At 50.5% G+C, this 18684-nt stretch overlaps 1 protein-coding gene across 1 annotated transcript in view; it reads left to right on the top strand.

The window, feature by feature from the left end:
* LOC135190407 (histone-lysine N-methyltransferase PRDM16-like) overlaps window positions 1-18684 on the top strand; it is a 237139-nt gene that overhangs the window by 129158 nt on the left and 89297 nt on the right. The window contains exon 2 of the mRNA XM_064171760.1: window positions 10735-11084. Coding sequence (XP_064027830.1) covers window positions 10735-11084 — 350 coding nt within the window. The remainder of the gene's footprint in view (window positions 1-10734; window positions 11085-18684) is intronic.

The raw sequence follows: 18684 nt of genomic DNA, 5'->3' as shown, positions 1-18684 counted from the left end.
GACCACAAGGAGCAGCCAGTTCCAACCTCACTGCCATGCTCAGGGACACCCTACCCTAGATCAGCCTGGCCACAGCCCCATCCAGCCTGGCCTCAAACACCTCCAGCCATGGGGCCTCAACCACCTCTGTGAGCAGCCCATTCCAGCCTCTCACCACTCTCCTGCTCAACAGCTTCCTCCTCACATCCAGGCTGAACCTACCCATCTCCAGGCTTCGCTCCATTCCCCCTAGACCTGTCACTCCCTGATAGACTGAAGTGTCCTTCCCCAGCTTTTTTGCAGCCCCCCCCCCCCCTTGGTCTTTGCCTTTTATATGCACACTTTTTAGGCTGAAGACTCCCTGTGTGGTGAGGGAATTGTGGCTGTGTAGGTGAGCTGCCTTGCCCAGAGCTGATTAGCTCCCCGGTGGAGTGGCTTGGAAACCACTCCTAGATAACCCTCCTGAGCATTGTGTTGGACCCCTTGGCTGTTTTCTTTTGCTGCTGCCCTTTGCAAAGCACACTGCAGACCTGCATCCTCAAGCAGGTGAGCATGTGGGAGACAGCCAGCTCCTGGTGCTGCCAAGTGCTTGGGAGCTGTGGAAATGAGGGCACCAGCCCCTGTGCCCAAGGGCAGCCAGCTCCAGCCCAAGTTAGGGAGTAGCTGTCTGATTCTCTATTGTATTTCAGCTGTGGCCATCAGGTGGCAATCTGATCACTAAGATCGTTCACTGTTCTGAAGTCACTCTTGGGGTGGTTTGATGCTTTCCTGTGTCCTCTGTGATTTATAGATGCCTCTTCCCAGCTCTGGGCTGTGCCTGGCTGGCAGCTTTCTGCCTGCTTCAGGACAGAGTGAGAGCTGGTGGCAAGGCCCTTGCAGAATTCCCTGTGGAGTGAGGCAAGACCTTGTTGTAATTTACCTGCTGTAAATCTGAGGTGGGCAGCACAGCACTCAGGGGTTGGGAGCCCTGGCACTTGGCAGTGGAAAACTACTTTGCTTAGTGGAAGTATTTACTCTCTTGGCTGCTACAGGTCTAATGTTGATGATTCCACCTAAGCTGTACTGGTCAACAAGTGGGTCATAGAAACCACTTTAGCATGAAGGTACAGCAAATGGAGATAGACTCCTGTCAGCCCAGAGTTAAAGCTGTAGGTGCTCTTGGGTTCTGTGCAGTATTCCATCCCTCCTTTCTAACCTAGCTCTCAACCAAGAATGCTTTGGGTTGCTTGCTTTGTTTTCTTCCCAAGGGAATGTGTCTAAAGGAGGATCCATACAGCCCAGGAGCTTTGATGCTTCTACTCTTTTGCTTGAGTTCTTTTCTTGGTCTTGAGGTCAGCAAAGTAAGAGTTCAGTGGGTACCTGGGGTCCTTCTCCTTGTTTAGAAGTAACAATAGCTGCTTTTATGCAGACCCCTTGGGCAAGGGCGTCCTCTGACCTGGCAGCCTTGGGGAGTCACAGGATGACAGAATTGGTTTGGTTGGAAAGGACCCCAAGATCGTGGAGTTGCTGTCATTTTATGGACAAGTGAAGTGAAGGGAGGGCAATGAAGCTGGGGAAGGGCCTAGAGAATAAATCTTATGAGGAGCAACTGAAGGAGCTGGGAATGGTTAGTTTGAGGAAGAGGAGGCTGAGGGCAGACCTCATTGCTGTCTGCAACTACCTGAAGGGACATTGTGGAGAGGCTGCTGCTGGGTTCTTCACACAGGTAATTGGAGACAGAACAAGGGGGAATGGCCTCAAGCTGAGGCTGGGGAGGTTTAGATTGGACGTTAGGAAAAAGTTTTTCACAGAGAGAGTGGTCAGGGACTGGAATGAGCTGCCCAGGGAGGTGGTGGAGTCCCCCAGCCTGGCTGTGTTTCAGGGTGGTTTGGATGTGGTGCTTGGAGCTATGGTTTAAGGTGACTCTTGTAGAGTAGGGTTCTGGTTGGACTTGGTGCTCCTGAGGGGCTTTGCCAGCCTGGATGTTGCTGTGGTTCTCTGAGATGTTTCCTGTGAACTTCCCATACTGCTGCTGTCTGCCAAACGTGAGCTTGGGAAGTCAGAAGATCACATTCTGTGATTCTGTGCTCCACAACCTCCCTAGAGGTATTCAAGGCCAGGTTGGATGAGGCCATGAGCAGCAACACATTCTAGTGGGAGGTGTCCCTGCCTGTGGCAGTGGGTTGGAACTGGATAAGCTTTAAGGTCCCTTCCAACCTAAACCATTCTATGATTATTTGCATTCTAATCCCATCTTAGAACCATAACAGCCACAATAAAACACAACCCCCCACCAAAAAGCCACCCCAAACCTGACACCATCACTTCCTTTAACATCAGACCTTTTTTTTTTGCCTCCCTTTCCTTCCAGCCCTTGAATGGATTATTCATGAGGTCTCTCACCAGTGCTAAAGCATCACTCTCATTGTCACAAGAACCTCATTGGTGTCACACAGATTTTCAGCCTCTGCCCATATCTGATTATCTGTGGAAACAACCTTTCAATGGAGCCTTTTAGGCAGTAATTTTGTTAGTGAGCTTTGAAGGCCTAATTTTAGTTTCATGACAATAACAATAAGGTCAAGTTGTATTTCTGTCCTGCTTTTCACATAAGCAGACATTCCAGAGTGCTGAAATACTTGCTGCTGGAAGAGGGGCAGATGTGGGACAGCCTGGTTGTCAGCAGCCAGCAGCCACATCCCACAGCCAGCTCTGGGAGAGCAGCAGCCAGCCCTTGGGGATGGAGCTGGGTAGATGTGAAGGTTGCTCCTGAGCAGGGAGGTGCTCCCTGCTTTGATTTATTTTTAAGCAGTTGTGTTACAGCCAGAGCAATGCTGAGGGGAGCTCAGACGTTGATAAAGGGCACAACAGGCAGCAAGGGTGATCTGGAAGGTTGTGATAGGCCCTCTCAGCAATGTGATAACCTTGCTTGGTGACTCCTCCTGCAGTCAGATGTGGGATCAGCGTCAGAGTAAGTGAAAATGTCATCAGGAGTGGCAGAAGACACAAAAGGAGCAGCACTCAGTACCGAGGTGTCCTTACAGTTGATGTTGAGAGATGTTGAGGTGCTGGAAGGTGTTGAGAGAAGGGCAGCAAGGCTGGGGAGGGGCCTGGAGCACAGCCCTGTGAGGAGAGGCTGAGGGAGCTGGGGGTGTGCAGCCTGCAGCAGAGGAGGCTCAGGGCAGAGCTCATTGCTGTCTGCAGCTGCCTGCAGGGAGGCTGTAGCCAGGTAGGGTTGGGCTCTACTGCCTGGCAAGCAGCAACAGAAGAAGGGGACACAGCCTGAAGCTGTGCCAGGGCAGGTCTAGGCTGGATGTTAGGAGGAAGTTGTTGTCAGAGAGAGTGATTGGCATTGGAATGGGCTGCCCAGGGAGGTGGTGGAGTTGCTGTGTCTGGAGGTGTTGAAGCCAAGCCTGGCTGGGGCACTTAGTGCCATAGTCTGGTTGCTTGGCCAGGGCTGGGTGCTAGGTTGGACTGGCTGAGCTTGGAGCTCTCTTCCAACCTGGTTGATTCTATGATTCCCTTGTATCATCTGAAACTGCTCCTGGGTCATGCTCCAATAAACCTGGTTTTGCTTTTCAACTCGGTTGGAATTCCTGTTCCTTAAGTGCAAAAGAGGCTAATCACAGAGGAGAAAATAATTTGACTTGCTAATACTGGGAGGGAAAACATTTACAGCAACCACAAGTATTTTCAGGCTGCTGGAGCAGATCCTGCTTAGGAAAGCTGGTTTCTGGCGAGGTGTTTGAGGAAGGAGGGCTGCACTTTCTAGCAGAGGAAACATTTGTAAGCTGCAGCAGACACTTCTCTGTGTTTCTCAAAAGCTGGAAGCAAGGGAGAGAAAAAAACAAACCACCATGTTGGCAAAGGAATCAAAATCCTCTTCTTTAGTAAAGTCTCCACCAGGTTTCTTAGGCATGAACTCAGGAAAATCTTTATTGGGCATAAAAAAAAAAGCCAGAAGAGAGGAGAGGCAGAGATGTGCCTGCAGACAGAAGGTGCATTCTGAGGGGTGAGCTGGGGGCTGGCTACCTTCAGCCCAGCCCTGCCTTTGCAGCTATTCTTCCCTGCTGGCTTCCCCTTGGCAGCCAAAGCTCTCTTCCGTGCTGCAGTGAAAAGTGTGATTTTTGTTGGGTGCTGTTTCCCCCCCGATGACATCAGAGGTCAGTCATTAATATGCACTGTGGGAGTCCCTCTGGCTGCTGCATGGGCCACAATGAGGCAGTTGTTGGACTTGTTATCATAGTGGAAACTACTGTGCAATGAAAGCACAGTCATGCTGCCTCATGTTTAATTGAGAGATGGCAAATCTGTTCCCAAAATACTTCAGCTCCTTGTATTGTATGACAAATGTGTTTTTCTTTTCCCCTTCATCTGTTTCCCTCTCTCCCCCCCACCCCTCACCCTTCTTTTTTTTTTTTTTTTTCCCCTTCCTTTTTGGATGGGGGAAAAGAAAAACCCAAAACCTCTCTTTTTTGCTCCTTGTGAATGTTGTAGCTCAGCAATTGAGTCCTCTTGGAAAAATCCCCAAACCTTTCCTACCCTTCTAGTCTACCAGTTTTACTCTTAGGCTTCCCATCTCTGATGTGTTTTTGGCTCACTGGGACTTTTGTTCTTTTTCCCCCTCTTCTTCCTGACTGTGTTGTGGTAACTTGAGTTTCAAGCTTCTTTAATGTGCTTGCTGATGTTTAGCATCATCATAGGTGTGTGACCTGGTCAACAGGGATCATAGAATTATTTGGGTTGGAGAAGCCCTCTGAGATCATCCAGTCCAGTCACCCAACCCAGCACCCCCCTGGCCATCAAACCCTGGCCTCAGGTGCCATGGCCACAGGTTTCTTGCACACCTCCAAGGATGGGGACTCCACCACCTCCCTGGGCAGCCTGTGCCTATAATACTTCACCACTCTGGCAGCTAAAAAACTTTTCCTCATCTCCAATCTAACCTTCCCCTGGCACAATTTCAGGCCATTTCCTCTCCTTCTATCACCAGAGACCAACTCCCACCTCACTCCATCTCCCTTTGGGAAGCAATGAGGTCTCCCCTCAGCTTCCTCCTCTCCAGAATGAGCAACCCCAGGGTAGTGTTGAAGCAGCTCAGTAGTACCAAACATCTCTTTTTGCTTTGGGAGCAGAAGAATTGGAAGGCAATAACTAATCTGTGCTATAGATCAGTTAAGGGCTGGAATTCCATGGTTCTAAGCTGATGGGAACATTCAATTTAGGCTTAATTTGTGATTAATTACTCTGGCTTTATTGTGCCACAGCTTACAACTCAGTGTAATTTCATGCAAGCCATTTTTGCTTTGCAGAGTGAATCATCATTTCCTCACTGGTGGCTGCTTTGGACTTTTTAACTTCACTTTTTTTGGTTTATTAGTACATTTTAGCCACTTTTCTGTTCAAACTGCACTTTTCCTGCCAGCTAAACTCTCTGTATCTGGGTGTAAGATCAGCTCTGCTCAGTTTGATAGAGGCAGGAGATTATCAGCTCACCACCTTCAACTCCAGCAGAAGATTCTGATGTGCTAATGAGGACTCCAATTAATGTGGCAAAAAACTTTGAAGATGGAATAATTAGGGAAGGGAAATAGGTTGAAGCTTGAGGAGGGTAGATTTGGATTGGAGATGAGGAAGAAATTCTTTGCAGTGAGGATGGGGAGAGCCTGGAACAGGGAGGCTGTGTCCCTGTTCCCTGGAGATCTCCTGGATGTCTCCTCCCAGGAGATCACAGAATCACAGAAGCATGCAGGTTGGCAAAGCCCCTCAGGAGCACCAAGTCCAACCTAGAACCCTGCTCTACAAGATTCCCCTTAAACCATCTCCTTAAGCACCACATCCAAACCACCCTGAAACACATCCAGGGTGAGTGACTCCACCACCTCCCTGAGCAGCTCATTCCAGTACCTGGAACGCTCAAGGTTAGGTTGGATGATGCCTTGAGCATCTTGGGCTAGACAAAAGAAACTGAGCCACAAACAGGGCTTTTGTAGAGAGAAGAAGTTGTGGATTTTATGAGCACAGGACTATTGTAATAGGAGAACTTTGAAGCCATAGAAACAAAGAAATTCTTCCAAATTGATTATCTGATGATGCCTGAAGAGCTGCTGACTACAGCCTGTGATGCTGGAGCATTCTGCTCTGTATGGCAAAAGGCTCTGGCTAGCAGCAGCAATCCCAGGAGATAAACACATCCCAAAGATTTTTAAGTCTGTTGCCTTCAGTGGGGCATTCTTTGGACATTCTCCCTCTGGATGCTCCTGGAATCTTCCAACCAGTTCTAATATAGACAGCTACAATAAAAAATAAACAAGAAACTTGTGGAAAACCCCCAGCTGGTAGAGTCAGGAGTCTTGAGAGGGATGAAAACCTCCATTTCAGTGAAAGATATTCTATCCTATGGAGCTCATTCAAGAGGTTAAGAGGTGACATCCTCCAGAGTTGAAAAGGGAGAGATGCTGAATGCAGAAGGTAAAGAGGAGGCCACGGCTTGCCAGGGAGAGAGGAGACAAAGGGGCTCATAATTCCCCCATTAGCACTTGCTGCTGAGCTGTGTGCTTTGTGTGTGTGTGTGGAGGGGATGCTGTGCCAGCCTTTTGCCCTGCAGTCCCCAGCAGAGGTGCTCAGTGCTGTCTAAGAGCAAAGGAGGACATCACTGGAATATCTTAAAGTTGAGGCTTCTTCTTCATCCTAACAGATAAGCCAAAGAGCACCTTTAGAGCTTAAAGATGGGAATCATTCTGAGGGGTCCTGTGCTCCAGTGTGGGTTTCAGACAGCAGTTTGTGAGGTTTTTCCCCTCTTCCCCCCTGAATTTCTTCCTTTGGCTGCCCAAAGAGGGTTTCATAGAATCGTAGAATGGTTTAGGTTGGAAGGGACCTCAAGGATCAGCCAGTTCCCATCCCTTGCCATAGGCAGGGACACCTCCCACTAGAACAGGTTGCTCAAGGCCTCATCCAACCTGGTCCTGAACACCTCCAGGGAGGGAGCATCCACAGCCTCCCTGGGCAACCTGTGCCAGTGTCTCACCACCCTCACTGCAAACAACTTCTTTCTAACGTTAGTTTGAATCTCCCCTCTGCCAGTTCAAACCCATTAGCCCTTGTTCTGTAATTATCAGACCTTATCAATAGTCCCTCCCCAGCCTTCCTGTAGCTCCCTTCAGCCACTCCAAGGTCTCCTTGAAGCCTTCTCCCCTCCAGGCTGCAGAGCCCCAACTCTCTCTGCCTGTGCTCAGAGCAGAGCTGCTGCAGCCCTCTCAGCATCTTGGTGGCCTCCTCTGGACTGGCTCCAACACTTCCATGTCCTGCTTGTGTTGGGGGCTCCAGAGCTGCCCCCAGGACTGCAGGTGGGGTGTGAGGAGAGCAGAGCCAAGGGGCAGAATCCCCTCCCTTGCCCTGTGCCCACACTGCTCTGGCTGCAGCCCAGCACAGGGTTTATGTCTGGGCTGCACTCACACTGCAGGCTCATTTTGGGTGAATGATCACTACACATAACCCTGTAACATCAAACCTTCAAAACTCAAAGGACCTAAAGATTTCATGAATGGAAGCAATGCACAGATTTGGGCAGCTCTAAGGAGCTCAAGTTGTGGACTTGCCAGCAAGCTGGGAGCGGCTGATGGGAAACTCTTGTGTTGGAACTGAAGCCTGCTTGGCATGGGCAGCTGTGCCAACTGTGGCAGTGTTCCTACAGAGCAGCCTGCTCTGGCTTTGTGCACTTAGGAAAACCAAACAATCTCATCTTGAGAAGTTCTGGTGGAGGTTCTGCAGTGGCAGCCTTGGAGCCCAGAGCCTTTTCTGCCATAGAGCAAGGAGCAGGTTTTCCTCATAGGACTAGGGGGAACAGAACCAAGCTAGAAATGGGGAGATTCAGACTGGATATTAGGAAGAAGCCTTCAGCATGAGGGTGCTGAGAACCTGGAAGGTGTTGTCCAGGGAGTTGGTGGAAGCCTCACCCCTGGAGTTAAGGCCAGGATGGATGAGGCTGTGGCCAGCCTGATTTAGGGTAGGATGTCCCTGGGCATGGCAGTGGGGTTGGCACTGCCTGCTCCTTGTGGTCCCTTCCAACCCTGACTGATTCTGTGCTTCTTTGATTCTTATTGAAGTGAGCAGCTAAGACCTGGGGTTCACCTTCCAGCTCGATCAGCAGGTGTTCCTTCTCTCCATGTCCACATCTCCCCTCTGTAGACCTTTCCTGCTTGTATCCTGTGGTAAACTCTGCAGCAGGAGCTCTCTTCTGGGCAGGGCTGGGTGATCAGCTGGGCTGAGGAGCTTTCAGCACTGCTGCTTTTCCTAAGTGCGTTCCAAACACAGAGTGTGCTTTGACTGGGGGAGCTTCACCGCAGCCAAGTCTGAGGGGAAGTTGGTCAGAACCCAGAGTTTTTCTGTCTGTAGGGAATGATAATAATAATAATACAATTTGGAAAATGTTATTAATTTTGTCATCATCAATCTTAAATCTCAAAGTTTTGTGTGGTCAGGAAAGCGAAGGAGGGAAGGGAACAATTCAGTTTGAAGAATCAGAGAATGGTTTGGGTTGGAAGGGACCTTCAGAGGTCATCTGGTCCATCTGCCCCCCTGCAGCGAGCAGAGTTTGGTTCTGGAAACAGGAAAGTGCAGTGGATTCTTGGGCTCCCAGCTCTGACATCTGCTCAGCTGCCATGCCCCTGCCTTTGCTGGCCCTGTGACAGAGAAGGAAGGGTCAAAGCAGAGCTCTGGCTGCCTTGTCCCAGCTCTTGGTGGGGCACTGTGGCTGAGTCTGTGCCAGTCCATGGGATTCCTGGCATCCCATCTCTGCAGAGAATAGCAGGAAGAAGCCATGAGAGTCCTACTTCAGAAGATCAACCTCTTTGGTTGAGCCTTAAATGGCTTTAGAGGCCATGTGGCAGTCTGTGAGCAGAGCTGCACCCAGCCAGCGGAGCGGTGCCGTGAGGTCGGTGCAGTGCGCGTCTGAAGGGAGCAGCCTGGCTGCAGCAGGGCAGCACTGCCCGCTGCAAAGTGCTCCTCTGAAAACTTCTCAGTCCACTCCACTCCTTGCTCACAGCCTTTTGCTGTTAGTCAGTTTTCCTTCCATGCATTCTGGTAAACACATCTCCCATTGTTGGGGATTCTTGGTGTGAGTGATGGAAGAAGCAGAAGTGTCAGAAGAGTGTTTTAAGCTGGTCCAAGCCAGTACCACCCCAGCAGATGGCTGCATGTTGGTACAGGTTTCACACTGGCATTGACTTGGACTTCTCTGGATTTGTTGCTGGAAAATGAAGGTTAAAAATCCCTGCAGCATTAAGGGTGTTTGCTTTGGGGGGTGGTGGTGTTTGCTCTCCTCACACACACACTCCCTATCCTTCAGGGTCAGTTTGAGTCTCAGCCTTTGTAAGCACTGGGCTGAACTGTGCTGGAGATGCTGGGGATGAAAGATCTGCCCTGGTATTTCTAACTGGGTTCATAGAATACTACAATGGGTTGGGTTGGAAGGGACCTTGAAGATCATCCATTTCCAAACCCCTGCCATGTGCAGGGACACCTCCCACCAGCTCAGGCTGCTTGAGGCCTCATCCAACCTGGCTTCTAGTTAGAAATGTTAACTCTTCCTCCTTAGCATGTTGCCATTACTTAGCACACATCCTGCTCCAGTCTCCTGTGTTTTGTGAGGTCTTTGGTTCTGCTGCTTGACACAGCTGAAGGTCAGGCCTAGGAAAAGCAGCTGCAGTACAGTGCTGAGGTGTAGCTGGAAGGGTCACATCAGCCACAGCTGCTGTGTGCCCAAGAAACCCCAATACTAAGCAGACAGTTCTTGCCCAGGGAGGTTGTGTTTACCCCCTCCTTAGAGGGGCCAGGCTGGATGAGGCTTTGAGCAAGCTGGGCTAGTGGAAGGTGTCCCTGCCCGTGGCAGTGGGGTTGGAGGTGATCTTTAAGGTCCCTTCCAGCCTAAACTGTTTTATGATTCTATGATTCTGTGATTTCTGTTACTGGAAGACAACCCCTCCAGTGCCCCTGATCCAGCAGGAGGTGACAGGCCAGCAGGTAGCTTCCATCTGCTCCTTCAGCAGCACTGAGCATTGTGTGACAAGTAGCAGTATTCCCACCTCAGCTCCAGCTGAATTCTGTAGCTGAGGGTTAACTTTCTTTCTTCCTTGTCTCTGCTTCAAGCATGTCAAGTAGGCTTTATGAAGCTTTGCCACCTATAATGCTGCATCCAGTCCTGGAGCCCCTATTGTTACAAGAGGGCTGGAGAGATGCTGGAGAGTGTCCAGAGCAGGGCCAGGAGGATGCTCAGAGGCTGCAGCAGCTCTGCTGTGAGCACAGACTGAAAGAGTTGGGGCTGTGCAGGCTGGAGCAGAGGAGGCTCCCAGGTGACCTTCTTGTGGCCTTCCAGCATCTGAAGGGAGCTCCAGAAAAGCTGGGGAGGGACTTTTGAGGCTGTCAGGGAGTGACAGGACTGGGGGGGATAGAGCAAAGGTGGAGGTGGGGAGAGTGAGGCTGGAGGTGAGGAGGAAGTTGTTGAGCAGGAGAGTGGTGAGAGGCTGGACTGGGTTGCCCAGGGAGGTGGTTGAGGCCCCATGGCTGGAGGTGTTTGAGGCCAGGCTGGCTGAGGCTGTGTGCAGCCTGCTCTAGGGTAGGGTGTCCCTGGGCATGGCAGGGGGGTTGGAACTGGCTGCTCCTTGCGCTCCCTTCCAACCCTGCCAGATTGCACGATTCTTTGCTTTGTCCCACGAGGGGTCATGGCTGCTGCTCAGCTGAGTGTTTCAGTGTGTTCTGTTCTGCTGTTTCCCCTTTCAGGTGACAGCGAGATTGTAAATAATATGTACGAGACCGACCCTGAGCTCCTTGCTGGCGAAAGCGCAGAGGAGGAAACAGAGGACAGTATCATGTCCCCCATCCCTGTCGGACCTCCATCACCCTTTCCCACCAGCGAGGACTTCACTCCCAAGGAGGGCTCACCTTATGAAGCTCCCGTCTACATTCCTGAGGACATTCCAATCCCAGCAGATTTTGAACTCAGAGAATCTTCGATCCCAGGGGCAGGGCTAGGGATTTGGGCCAAAAAGAAGATTGAAGTTGGGGAAAGATTTGGACCTTATATGACAGTTCAAAGGAGCACGTTAAAGGAAACAAACTTTGGATGGGAGGTAAGCTTGTGGAAGGTGCTAACCACATTCCTTTGTCTTCTGTGCAAACTGTGCCTAAAAGCTGCACCCAGCCCTGCCTGGGCTGAGGACAGCAGCAGTGACTTTGCTCAGGCCTTGCTTGGCAGCTCCAGTCCTTTAAAAAACAGCAGAAAGCCTTTTTAAGAGTTCTTCTTGGGCTCCCAATGCTGCTCTGGCACCACTTGTGAAGGTTGGTTTGTCAGTGCTGTTGGGTCAGTTCTTTAAGTGCTTGTCATTTCCAGCTCGTGTTCAGAACTTGTCACAGTGGCAGAACTGTGATTAGTCGCATCATGTTTTGTAGTTGGGGCTGTTACCTTTGACTTCCAGCCCATGTCAGCTGGGCAGCTGTTATTAACTGGCCAGAGAACGATCTCATGTACCCATTAACACCCTCCATGTCCTGGAGTTCTTGCAGCAAAGATAAATGTGAAAGTCATTTTTCCCTGAGAGCTGAACAAAATCCTCTCCTTCTCTCTGCTTTCCTGAACCTGTCCCAGAAACCATCTCAGGCTCTTCTGCTCCAGTATTCTTGCTTTGGAAGTATCTCTGCCCCTAGGAGACACTGAAGTAATTCAGTAATTGCCTTGAGCAGCTTGGTATAGTGAGAGATGACTCTGCCCAGGGCAGGAGGCTTGGAACTTGATGACCTTCGAGGTCACTCCCAACCCAACCCATTCCATGACCAGTGGCTGCAGATTCTGTGAGTAGGGCAAGGTCTTGTAATGACAGGGTGAGGAGGAACAGGTTTAAACTGGCAGAGGGGAGATGTAAACTGGATGTTAGGAAGAAGTTCTTCACAGTGAGGGTGGTGAAACACTGGCACAGGTTGCCCAGGGAGGTTGTGGAGCACAGAATGATAGTGGTGAGACACTGGCACAGGTTGCCCAGGGAGGTTGTGGAGCACAGAATGACAGTGGTGAGACACTGGCACAGGTGCCCAGGGAGGTTGTGGAGCACAGAATGACAGTGGTGAGACACTGGCACAGGGTGCCCAGGGAGGTTGTGGAGCACAGAATGACAGTGGTGAGACACTGGCACAGGGTGCCCAGGGAGGTTGTGGAGCACAGAATGACAGTGGTGAGACACTGGCACAGGGTGCCCAGGGAGGTTGTGGAGCACAGAATGACAGTGGTGAGACACTGGCATAGGTTGGGAGGTTGTGGAGCACAGAATGACAGTGGTGAGACACTGGCACAGGGTGCCCAGGGAGGTTGTGGAGCACAGAATCACAGTGGTGAGACACTGGCACAGGTTGCCCAGGGAGGTTGTGGAGCACAGAATCACAGAATGTGATCTTCCCTGGAGGTATTCAGGACCAGGTTAGATGAGGCCTTGAGTGACCTGTTCTAGTGGGAGGTGTCCCTGCCTGTGGCAGGGAGTTGGAACTGGCTGAGCTTTGAGGTGCCTTCCAACCTAAACCATTCTATGATTTGTGTTCTGTGTCCACACCGCTATCCCAGTGCATCCAGTGTCCAGTCCATGATGTATGATGAATTCTCTGCCCTAGCCCTGACACCCACCCCAGCACTGCACACCCCTTTCTGCTCACCCATCTGCTGTCTTGTGCCATGAGGAGGAGGCTGTGCTGGTCCAGAGAGGTTTGGCTGCTGTTGGCCAGCCCAATCCTGTCTCTCAAAATCTGGGGGAGCTGAATTTCCCCTCCCTTTTCCCTGGCTGAAGCAGTGACTTGGCCTGCCACCTCCTCTGGCTGAGGTAAAGCCTTGGGTTGCTGCTGGAGTAAGGAGGAAAGGAGCAGCTAAGGACTTAGCGAGTGGAGAAGCCAAGAGGGCAAGCACAGAAGCTCTTTTTCATAGCAAACAAGGTCAAAAAAGCCAAAGTTAAGCATTAACATCCTAAATTGTGTCTGATTATATTTACACTCTCGATTGTGAGGTCTAGAACATCAGTGAGCAGTTAGCTCCTGTGAGGCCCCAAGAAGCAAGCCTTGGTGTTTTTATTTATCTTTCTACTCTTTTTAAACTTATCCAAAGTGTAGGAAAAGTAAAGAAAACCAAACCCCCTTGCTATAAAACCAAAACTTGTCCTCCTGCAGTTGGAAATGTCTGAAAAGCTAAAATCAAGAGTTTGGTTGAATGACTTAAGTTGGGAGTTTCCTTTTCTCTCTCTCTCCTGGTGCAGGATACCTCCTGAAAGGAGTTTGGAGTGAGGTTTTGGTCTCCTCTCCCTACAGTAAGGTGGTAAAAGGAGAGGAAATGGCCTGAAATTGTGCCAGGAGAGGGTTAGGTTGGATATGAGGATCAGTTTCTTTGCTGCAAGAGTGGGCAGGAACTGGTGTAGGCTACCCAGGGTGGTGGTGGAGTCCCCCATTCCTGGAGGTGTTCAAGCAACCTGTGGCCATGGCACTTGGGGACATCTTTTGGTGGCCACGGTGGTGTTTGGTTGGTGGTTGGACTGGATGATCTCAGAGGGCTTTTCCAACCCAAACAATTCTCTGATTCTAAGGGAAATTCAGCTGAATGAGTCTGGATTCCCATCAGAAGTCCATCTTGGTGGCAGCTGCTTTTCCTGTGAAGGCTCTTAGAGAACATTTGGTAAGCATTGCTGCCTTGGCTTCCAAGCACAGGGGCTTCTTTGAGGAGAGGGGAGGATTGCTGCTGTTAGTATCCTGAGCACAGCTGCCTCTTTGAGGGAGCTGTAGGCAGGAGGCAGCTTGAGATGCCCCTGATGTGCTGCTCACCTGGGGGACCCTCCGAAGCCGAGCACAGTTTTCCTCTGGAACAGGCAACACTGATTCCTTGTAGGCTGTGGTGTGGAGCTGGCTGCCACAGAAAGGTGAATTCCCTCTTTCTGACCCTGGTGTCCATAGGTGGCACTTGCTGCTTCGGGGCTGCTCTGGGCAGTGACTTTTCAGGACCCAAGTGCTGCCCTCCTTGGCTGCCAGCAGCCAGAGCGAGTGCGAGCGGTGCAAATGTCTCTGCGACCTTGGCCAAAGCTTCGTCCTTGTGTTTTAGATGTCTGATAAAAGTCTGTATTTGCACTGCTGGGTGCCCACTCTGCCAGGCCTGATAGGAGACCTATCTGCAGCCTCAGCCTGCGTTGACTTTGTGATACTGTTTATTTTTTGGAGTGTGATTGAACAAACTTCCCTCCTCCTGCTGCCTCTCCCGTTTCAGCGGCGCTGCTTTCTTCTCCGCCTTGGCAGGTACACTGCAGACGTGAAGGGAAGGACTCTTTGTCCTCCATCAGATGTCCTCAAACACTGTCTTAGACCCACCCTGCCACTATCTCTTCTGACCTTGCTTATACTCACAGATACATCTTGAAGTGTTCTGCTTCCCACTACGCTTAAAGGCAGTTTAGAAGCTCTTTTTCTGTCTCTCGGTGCCTTCAGAGTTTCACCTGGGAGCAAAACACCCAAATACCTTCGTCTGCTAAAGAGGAATTCACATCAGGATTGGATTCCTGTGGGAAATAGACTGCCAGTGTCACACAGTCACAGAGTGCATCAGTTTGGAAGAGACCCTCCAAGGTCATCATCTCCCTGCAGTGAGCAGGGACACCTCCAGCTGCATCAGGCTGCTCAGGACCCCAGCAGGTTCCACCTCGGGTGTCACCCAGGGATGTTGGTTGCCTTTGAGTGTGAGGTCGAAAAGAAGCCTTCAAGAGGTGTTCCAGGCAGTGTTAGCTGATGTCACTTGTGCTGGAGATTGTAACTTGGGGGTTGTTGCTGTCCTCTAGTAAAATGGAGTAGGCAGACAGCTGGCAGTGAGAGAAGAGGAGGAGAGGAGGTGTTTTGTGTCACTCTGTAACTTGCTGACCAGGCTGTGGCCTCCGTGTGTTGTCCCTGCCAGCACTGATGGCTCTGAGCAGCCCAGTCCCTGTGATGCACCATGAGGAGTCCTCTTTGTGCAGCTTGGCAGCAGTTTTGGGCAATCCTCCTCTCTGCAGCTTGTAGTTTAGTCCTGCAAAGACTTCCAAGTTGAAGGCTGCTGTAAGACTTCATACCCACAACTCCTTAACTGCTTAATTGAGAGATTAATTACTGCTTAGACTGGAATTGCCTGCTCTGTTAGGGACACTGGAGCGTTTCAAGTGTGTTTGTCTTGGTGCATTTATAAGCTATCTGTTCTTCACACCCAGCCACCTTCTGGGGCCGTGCTTCTCACTTCATTTCCTGTGGTTTTTACTCCTGATAATGGCACTGCTGTGGGCACCTCACCCACCCAAATCCTGAGACCTGGGCTTCTTGTGTTTGCTTTGCAGTAGTCATCACTTCCTTCATTTTAACAGCATTCCTGCCTTTTGCACAAAGGAGGTTTTGCCCTTCATCACAGGAAATTTGTTGTCAGACTTTGACTAAGAGTGGCAGAAGAGTGGTAATACCTACAAGTGCTTTACACCAGAGTTGAAGTGGCCATTCAATAGCTCAGCTTTGCTAGAAGCTCTTGGTTTAGTTGCTGGGCAAGACACATCTTTGTGCTTAACAACACATCTTGGCTGCTGAACGCAGCCAGTCTGCAAGCTGCCAAATGTCTCTGAGTTTATCTAAATAGCCAGCAGCTGTGGGGAGCAGAAAGGGTGGAACTGGCAGAGGATACTACAACAGACCACGAGTAGGTGTGTAGGAAGGCATGGGCTTGGTGCTGCTGACTGGGTTTTGTTAGTTAAAGCTCAGGGATGCTAATTCAGCAGGTTAAAATGCAGTGCAGTGTGGATGTGGAGCTGAGGGATGTGGTTTAGTGGTGGTGGCTTAGTAGTAGTGGTGGAATTGTGAGCTCTAGGGGAGTGGTTGGACTTGGTCTCAGGTCTCTTCCAACCTCCTCACTTCTATGATTCTGTGGATTTAAAGGTGCTTCATTCTGCACTTCACACTCAAGATCTGTTCCTTCTGACCATCTTCTTTCTTCTTTGTAACTACAATAGAAATAACCCATTTTGAGGGGCTGGAAAATGGGCTTGGGTGGGCCTGGATTTGACAGTGGAGCTCTCTCTCCTATCCAAGCCATGAATTCTGCAGAATCATAGAAGCATAGAATGGTTTAGGTTGGAAGGGACCTCAAGGATCAGCCAGTCCCAACCCCCTGCCATAGGCAGGGACACCTCCCACTAGAACAGATTGCTCAAGGACTCATCCAACCTGATGCTGAATACCTCCAGGAAGGTTGTGGAGCACAGAATCACCCAATCGAAGATCACCTTGGGTGATTCTGTGCTCCACAGCCTCCCTGGGCAACCTGTGCCAGTGTCTCACCACCCTCACTGCAAGGAATCCTTTCCTAACATGCAGTTTGAATCTCCCCTCTGCCGGTTCAAACCCATCACCCCTTGTCCTCTCATTACAAGACCTTCTCAATAGTCTCTCCCCAGCTTCCCTGTAGCCCACTTCAGATCCTGCAAGGCCACTCCCAAGGTCTCCTCTAAGCCTGCACAGCCCCAACTCTCTCAGCCTGTGCTCAGAGCAGAGCTGCTGCAGCCTTCTCAGCATCTTGGTGGCCTTCTCTGGACTGGCTCCAACACTTCCATGTCCTGCTTGTGTTGGGGGCTCCAGAACTGCCCCCAGGACTGCAGGTGGGGTCTGAAGAGGGCAGAGCCAAGGGGCAGAATCCCCTCCCTTGCCCTGCTGCCCACACTGCTCCTGCTGCAGCCCAGCACAGGGTTGTGTCTGGGCTGCACTCACACTGCAGGCTCCTGTTGTGCGTTTCCTCACCCCAGACTCCCAGGTCCTTTTCCTCAGGGCTGCTCTCAGCCATTCCCCACTTAGCCTGGAGTTGTACTTGGAATTGCACCCACCCACGTGCAGGACCTTACACTTGGCCTTATTGAATATCATGAGGTTGGGGCCTGGGCACAGCTCTGCAGCCTGTCCAGGTCCCTCGTTGTGGATGTTTTCCCTTTTAGCCAGGCAGGAGGAGCTGGGTTAAGCCTGCAGGAGTATGTATTCTGCTCTACCTGCAGCAAACCTTCACTATCTCCTTGCTTTACATCACTGACATACAGTCTCAAGCTGTGCCAGGGTGGGTCTAGGCTGGATGTTAGGAGGAAGTTTTTGGCAGAGAGAGTGATTGGCATTGGAATGGGCTGCCCAGGGAGGTGGTGGAGTTGCCATGCCTGGAGGTGTTGAAGCCAAGCCTGGCTGGGGCACTTAGTGCCATGGTCTGGTTGATTGGCCAGGGCTGGGTGCTAGGTTGGACTGAATGAGCTTGGAGCTCTCTTCCAGCCTGCTTGATTCTATGGTTCTGTGATTTTCCTCCCAGTATTTTCTTTGAGGAATCTGTTTTTAATAAATCCCCTTGGAATCAAGCCACACCTATTAGTGAAGGGCTCTTACCAGGGGATGGCAGTGAGTAATTCATGCTCCTTTCATACCAATAAAAATGAGATGTCTCATTCTGGCCCCCACTCCCTGGTAGGGATGATTCAAGAAGTGCTGGACAGGACACTGCTGTGTTTTTCCTCCCTGCCCCACTCCCCAGCACCACTGTACTGAGCATGTTTAGCTACCTGATTTTTTTTAAACCTCCTTAAAAGACACCACCCAAACTAAAAGGAGTTGGGGCTGTGCAGGCTGGAGCAGAGGAGGCTCTGAGGTGGCCTTCTTGTGGCCTTTCAGGATCTGAAGTGGGCTATAAAAAAGCTGGGGAGGGACTTTTGAGGCTGTGAGGGAGTGCCAGGAGTGGGGGGAATGGAGCAAAGCTGGAGGTGAGGAGAGTGAGGCTGGAGGTGAGGAGGAAGTTGTTGAGCAGGAGAGTGGTGAGAGGCTGGAATGGGTTGCCCAGGGAGGTGGTTGAGGCCCCATGGCTGGAGGTGTTTGAGGCCAGGCTGGCTGAGGCTGTGTGCAGCCTGCTCTAGGGTAGGGTGTCCCTGCCCATGGCAGGGGGTTGAGACTGGCTGCTCCTTGTGGTCCCTTCCAACCCTGACTGATTCTGTGATTCTAAAAGCCCTGAGATTATTATTTAGTGTGAGGTGATTACATTTCTGCTCAGCTCTCCTGATCCTATTTCTTCCTTGCCTGCTGACACAGAACATCCCATTGAGAGCACCCCAAATAAATCACAGCTTCTTTTCACTTTATTGCCTCTGGGGCCATAAAAAAAACCCCAAAACATAAATAAAAACCACATAATGATTTTGATCACTCCACTGAGTAAATAAAGGTATTTATCATAGCTCTGTTTAGTTTTGCTAATGGAGAGAAGAATGGGAATTGCATCCCAGAGGGAAAGTTAGCAACTGGACTGCAGGGAATTTAGAAGCAATCAGATGTGCTTTCATTCACACAACAGACTGGGTTGGAAGGGACCTTAAAGCTCATCCATTTCCAACTCCCTTAGGTCATCCAGTTTAAGGTAAGTTTTGTGTTGCAGCAAATAATATCTCTTAAAATGTCAATTAAAACAAAGCAGTCAATAACTGTGTTTTATTATTGCTGTTCACAACCTGTGATGCAAAATTCTCTACAGTGAGGGTGAGGAGACTTTGGCCCAGGTTGCCCAGGGAAGTTGTGGATGTCCCCTCCCTGGAGGTGTTCAAGGCCAGGTTGAAGAAGGTCTTGAGCTGATGGGAGGATAAAGAACTTCTTGGACTCTAACCAGTCTCAATTCTGTGCAGTTTTAGGCCAGTA

Source organism: Pogoniulus pusillus, chromosome 36 (assembly GCF_015220805.1).
Source record: "Pogoniulus pusillus isolate bPogPus1 chromosome 36, bPogPus1.pri, whole genome shotgun sequence".
Taxonomy (NCBI): domain Eukaryota; kingdom Metazoa; phylum Chordata; class Aves; order Piciformes; family Lybiidae; genus Pogoniulus; species Pogoniulus pusillus.
The sequence above is the reverse complement of the archived record's forward strand: the minus strand, read 5'-3'. Positions and strand labels throughout refer to the sequence as shown.